A 6157-nucleotide genomic window follows, 5' to 3' on the forward strand; every position below is an offset into this window, starting at 1 on the left:
GCCCCGCCGCCGCCCCGCGCGCGCGACCCGCGGCCGCCGGGCGGGCAGCCAATGGCGACGCGTCCCCGGCCCTCGCGAGAGAGGCGGGGCGTCGGCGCCGATCTCGCGAGAGGAGGCGCAGGATGGCGCTGCGGCGGCTGCTGCTCGCGCTCCTCAGCAGCCCGCGCCTCATCGAGCAGCTCTCCGAGTCGCGGCCCATCCGCGCCGCCGCCCGCCTCACCGCCGCCGCCATCACCCGCGGGCAGCTCGGCGCCCGCCAGGCGGCGCGGGGCCTGGGCCCCCGCCTGCTCCGCTTCCGCGACGCCTTCCTCGGGGAGCTCAAGGACGGCGCCCGGGCGCGGGGCTGGCCGCGGCCCCCCGGGCGCGGGCCGGGCCGGGGCGGCCGCCCCGGAGCGGCGCCATGACCGCCGCAGCGAGCGGGAGGCAGCTGTGGAGCCGCAGCCGGCGCAGGATCCGACGAGGGAGGAGGAGGAAACCGCGACCGCTGCACCGCGCCGGGCGCAGGAGGACGAGCGCGTTGGAGCCGGCGGGTGAACGGCTCCCGGGGCCTTGGTGACGGGCTGCTGCTGCCGGCCGGACCCCGCCAGCCTCCCCTGAACCGTCACGGCGCACTGGCGCGCAGCACCAGCCGCGGAGGACGCCAGCGTTGCCCCGGCCTGGGTAACGCGGATGGCGAGCTGCGGACTTGTGCAGCTTTTCCATAGCATCCGGCCCTGAATGGTTCCTGACTCCGAGCATGAAAACGTGAAGCATGCTGCTTATTGGTATGATGGATTTTCATTTCAAAGCCAGTTTACACTTTCCACGATAGTCAGTAACAGGCGGAAGGCACACTCAGATGAAACATTGTCCAGAATACTGTCAAGATTGTCACTTTAAGTGCTTGATAAGAAACTTGAAATAAAACCAAATTTATCGTTGGAGTTCCTTTAACAATGCCTGTCTATACAACAGCAATATTCTACATTCGATACATCTTGGATACAAAAAGAGCTCTAAATGCCATTGATGTGGTGACTGATGTGGTGATTAGGATAATCGCCTATTTTACAGGCAGGTAAAAGACATTCAGTGGATATCCTAAAAGCACACCTCAAGTCTATGGTAGCAAGAAGGGTTTAGGGGGAAAAAATGACCAATAGAGCCATCCTAAATATAAATGTGGAAAAGGATATATCCATCGTATGTGATGCACTGGGCTGGTTTACTTAAGCTGCTGTATCTAACAACGTATAGGAGACTAAAGTAATGAACCTTCCTTCCTAGCATGTTTCACCATTTAGTTAAGTTGACTGAGATGCTTAGTTAACTGGGGAGGGTGATTTCCATTCTTTGTATCACCCCAGGTGAAAAGAACCCTGCCAATTATCTGAGACACAGTTTCCAGCCTTGCTAGTAAAATTAAACCTTCTACTAACAAAGACTTAGGTGTGCATGGATGGGAAAACTGGATCTAGCAGTATTTTCAGTCTGAGTTAGTATTTGTAGTCCAGGTTCTCTTCCTGGCTCTATCATAGGTTACCTGTGCAGCAGTAGAGAAGTCATCGTGCCATGGGAATGATGCTCCATCACATCTCTGAAGAGTTTCAGTATATACCCCGCTGAGATTGCCAGAGATCATAAGTTTTATGAAAGTCATTCTCCAAGCTCCAGCTGTGTAAGAAAGCTGAAAACAGTAAGCTGGATACGGAGTACCGGCTGTGGCACACGGCTGTCATCCCAATGTAAGAGAGTAAAAAGGGAATAACTTAGAAAATATGTTTGGTGTCATGACACTTTCATAACTATTTCCACTACTTCATAAATCATCAGTACAACCATACATGCACCCCATCTCCCTGTACCTCCCCCCCCTAAACATGCACCTTTAATTTACAGGCTTGTCAATCACGAGGGATGAAGGATGTAGGATGAACATGTAGGGGAGACTTGTAACGCAAAATGCTTTACAAGACAGCAAGAGCTATGTTCCTTAAAATGGTAGATGGTATGTATAATTTGGAAGATACAGGCAAATCCTTCACACAGGGATTTGTACTAGCTTCCCTTTAAAGCCTGGCATCAACCTATCTTGTTACTGTCTCTGTTGAAAAACTGGCTCATAAGACCATATGTAAAGCTGTGTGGATGAAGAACTACAAAAAGCATTACTGCCTTTGTGAGCAGAGAGAATTCAAGTGTCAAATTTGTTTCACAGAGAGAGGCTTGACCTACAATGCGTGTGCCAAATTAGTGTCTCCCTTCATGTCAGGGTGTTTTGGATCCAACAGTTCACACAGGCAAGACCAAAAATTGTTAGTTGTGCTATACTATTAAGCACATACCTCATTCTCAGCTGAAGCTCAGGATTATTTGTATCCCGCTTCAAAATCAGACTCTTCTTCAACAGAGAGCCAGGATGTGATCTGTTATTCTCACTAAGCTGATTTAACGGGGAGCCGTTACTGAAAGGGGACAGGGGCGCAGGGAATGCAGCTCCTCCCTTGGATCCTCACATGCTCCCCTGCAGCAGAACTGGTGGATCTCCAACCCCGCAGTGAGCCCGTTCAGAGATCCATCTGGTCAAATGGATACATACAAGCGACCAAATCTCTGTGAGTGACCCATTATCCGCCTGCGTAGGTCCTTGAACCGGCGCACCACAGGGCCTGCCAGTGCTAGAGCCACGGCAGAGCGATGAAAGCCGCGAGATGTGCACCAGGAGCGCGCACAGGAAGGACCGCCTCGTTTGCACAGCCCAATGACAGACGGCTTAATGCCATCCAAATGCAGCATTCCCAAGCTGCTCTCTGTAGTACGTATGTAGCACGTCCACAGGAACGGAACTGTGGCAAGAAACGCTAAGCAGGCAAAGCTTGGATTTTAGGATTTAGCACAAGTACTCATGCTGAAGCACCTTCCATGTTCTAAATCAGATTCTGTCAGGTCAACACTGGGGATTTTTCAAGACAGAACCACCCAAGACAACACTACAGCACTGGTGCCTATTATCATCACTGCAGTCTGGTCTGATGACTGAGAGAAGGCTCTCAATTTTTAAGAGCAAAAAATAAAAACCTTATTGAGTCAGACCAGCTTTTGTCTAGTCCTGTAACCTCTCTCCAGCAGCTGAGTTAATGTCTAGTACCAGTAAAACCCACACAATCCCCAAACCTTCTGTCAGACATTACAAGAACTTTCAAAAATAAATCTCATGTGCAAAGAGCTGAGCTTGAATCCCAGTTTTGGTGGGCTCTGATTGCGTCCTTTCTCATCAGGGAAATGACACAAGTTCATGTGAAACACCACAGGGGCTGAATAACTCAAAATTTAAGCAGGTTCTATTCAGATGTGGTTACACTGGTGAGTGTAAGAGCATGAAGAAAGGGAATAAAGAGACTCAGGGGAGCTCCCAGGGCCACTTGGTGTGCTGAACATGGATCTGTGAAGAGGAAGATCTTGCAGTGCCCAAATGAAGTGAAAAACTAAAACGTATTAATCCTGAAATCTAAAGGCTCTGCTGAACTCTGTCTACCTGAAGGATGTATAGTCCTAACTGCTTTCTCCAGTTTCCACTAAATAGGAAGGGTATTTGTGGGGGGTCTTCCATTGATAAGTGTGGAAATATCAAAGTCTCGTTCTTGAATGAGATGCCACATTTGGTAATTGTGGCTCTGACTGTACCAGGGATTATAACAAAAACATGACAGTCACTGCAGGTAGAATTGTTTGCTCGCTCTTCTACTGTTTGACAGAGGGTTTCTTCTTCAGACCCAGCCATATCAATGACTTCTACATGCATGTCTCTCTTCCTGATATTAAGCAGAGACCTTGGAGGCATGTAGGTGTGAGCAAAGAGTAGAGTATAGTGTCTCGGATGGTTTGAAGACTCTGGAGAATGCATGAGCTGCTCCAAGTGAAACAAACACGGTATCAGTCCTCCCTGGTGTAAGCACCCAAACAGCAAAGCCCCGAGAACATTGAAAATAACAATGATGGGTTTCCACTTCACAGCTCTGTTCCGTGAGGTACTGAACAGGACTAATGGCAAGATGAGAGGAATGAGAAACCGAGGTTCTTGGTGACTGAATAGGGAGAGAAATGCCAAAGGAACAAAATAAAACAGCAGTAATGTTGGACTGCCCTCGGAATACACTAATAGCCCAGATGACCCATGGTAGGATGATTTGACCCATATTAATTGATTGATATATTTCTTCAACATTTTAAAACCAGCACAGATAGCCAAAACATGTAAGGTCCCAAAGAGCATTATTCCATTGACAGCAAAATGTGTAACTCGTGGGTGACTTCCATGCAGTGCAAGATTATGAGGATTAAGATTATATCTGAGAAAGTTTAAAGGGGTTAGTATCATTTTCTCATTTACTTGAGCTATTACATCAAACAGGCTACTCTTTTTAATGCTGTAGAGGTTGTCTGAGCTCACAGAAGTAAAATAGGTGGTGTCGGCTGTTACGAAAACAGCAGCAGTAAAACATGCACATAGGACAGGCTTCGAGAAGCGGCTTACGACAGTTTTAATGCTGGTGTGAGAGTCAGCAGTTAGACCTGCCCAGTAAAGCAGGGGCATCAGAGCAAACGCCAGAAAGGTTGGCCTGTTGAAAAACCCAGCCGTTGTTACGATGCCTACAAGAGGGCTCGCAGGCTCTGGTAAGCTGCCGTCAGGCTTTCTTGAGGAAACCAGTAGCATCAGAAGAGCAAAGAGAAGTCCTTCAAGCGTGTTGGTAAACGTTCTTGTGTAAAACACCAGAGTGACATACGATCCAGAAAGAAGTACCAGTGCTTTCCAGGGATCTGCTTCCCAAAAAGGAGCTAATCGATAAACACTATAGTCGAGTATGAAAGAAAAGACGGTAAAGAGAAGGCGAGGTGATACAAGAAGGGTATAGCTGTTGATGCAACGCGAACATATGTCCAGCTGCTGCAAAGACTTGATCACCCAGTAGGTAGCTCCAGATGTCATTAAAGGGAAAACAACTGTTCTGCAAGGAGAGGTGGAAAGGAACTCCCAGGGATAATAGACCTGTAGGTTTAAAATATCTCCTATAAAGGAAGAAAAAAGCAAAACCAACATACGTACGTATTTTATTCGGTAATTCAGCACTAGGAGTACAAGTTAGTATAAGAGGCATCACGATGCAGAGCTGTCCCTAAACTTTTGAGACTGGTATCAACCTTGAGATTTTTAGGAACATGCCATTAATCGTTACAAAGCTCAAGGGAAAAAAAAAAAAAGTCTGTTACAGGGATACAGTTCCAGGCACGGCTGGCTGCGGACAGCGCACAGCAGAAACAGCCGCCCCCGAGCGCAGATCCGCAGCGACCCTGCTCGCAAGAGCCGCTTTGTACCGAAGCGGTAAAAGCGGGTTGTGTACAGCGGGTCGCTCGGTCCGCGTCTCCGCGCAACACCCGCTGGCACCTGCTGTATCCCAAAGCGACGGTACGTGACGGATACGTGCCGATACGTCTCGCCGCGCAGCCTTACATCCCCCGCGGAACGCGCGCGGTGGGGCTGCAAAGGGAAACGCGCCCGCGGGGCCTCTCCTCCCGGGCGGACCGGGCCGTTCCTCTCGCGCGCCGGAGGAGCGCTCCCGCCGCTGCCCGGCGACCCGCCGGGCCTGTGGGCACCGGCAGGGCCCCTCCCGGCAGCGCCCGCCGCCTTACCTGCCATCACCTCGGGCGACTGGAAGAACTCGTCGGGGTGCAGGTAGCCGGCCTGCGGCAGCAGGCACCAGCCCGCCCGCAGCGCGGCCAGCAGCGCCCACAGCACCGGAGCCCGCATGGCGGGACCGGCTCCGCCGCGGGACCGGCTCCCGGCTCCCGCCTCCGCCCCGCCAGGGGGCGCGCGCCCGCCGGCCGAGGCGCCGCAGCGGGAGGCAGGCGCGCATGCGCGCGGCCGGGCAGCGTTAAACGCACCTTCAATTTTAACTGTGTCATAATTGATCAAAAAACCACCGCCTCTGGGTGACGGTTTGCCAAGAAGAGACTTGTCCTTCCAAGAAGGCACTGTCCTTTCTCTTGCGGAGACCCCGGGCCTCGAGGCCCCCGCCTTTCCCTGCAGACAGCCCAGGGTGTCTACATCCCATATATATATATGTACATAGATATCTGTATCTGTAATTGCTCATGGCGAGAGCCTCCCTGGGCTCTTAAC

The 6157-nt window shown here is 51.1% G+C and overlaps 2 protein-coding genes across 2 annotated transcripts; one reads left to right on the forward strand and one right to left on the reverse strand.

The window, feature by feature from the left end:
* Positions 1–122: 122 nt before the first annotated feature.
* On the forward strand, positions 123–404 carry NCBP2AS2 (NCBP2 antisense 2 (head to head)). Its single transcript, XM_086618072.1, has one exon. It carries the CDS (start codon positions 123–125, stop codon positions 402–404), a length of 282 nt encoding a protein of 93 aa, XP_086474198.1.
* A 3083-nt stretch (positions 405–3487) lies between these two features.
* On the reverse strand, positions 3488–5785 carry PIGZ (phosphatidylinositol glycan anchor biosynthesis class Z (Gwada blood group)). Its single transcript, XM_086618582.1, has 2 exons — positions 5668–5785; positions 3488–5046 (listed from the first exon to the last, which is right to left on the reverse strand). The coding sequence occupies exons 1-2, from the start codon at positions 5783–5785 to the stop codon at positions 3488–3490; spliced, it is 1677 nt and encodes a 558-aa protein (XP_086474708.1).
* Positions 5786–6157: the final 372 nt, after the last annotated feature.

This window comes from Tauraco erythrolophus, chromosome 11 (genome assembly GCF_009769465.1).
Source record: "Tauraco erythrolophus isolate bTauEry1 chromosome 11, bTauEry1.pri, whole genome shotgun sequence".
Classification (NCBI taxonomy): Eukaryota; Metazoa; Chordata; class Aves; order Musophagiformes; family Musophagidae; genus Tauraco; species Tauraco erythrolophus.

Excerpts from the sequence above, each read along its gene's own strand:
- NCBP2AS2 (XM_086618072.1), top strand. The coding sequence starts at position 123 with ATGGCGCTGCGGCGGCTGCTGCTCGCGCTCCTCAGCAGCCCGCGCCTC.
- PIGZ (XM_086618582.1), bottom strand. The coding sequence starts at position 5,785 with ATGCGGGCTCCGGTGCTGTGGGCGCTGCTGGCCGCGCTGCGGGCGGGC. Across the intron at positions 5,047-5,667 it reads GTCGCCCGAGGTGATGGCAG|GAGATATTTTAAACCTACAG; the intron begins GTAAGGCGGCGG and ends CTTCCTTTATAG.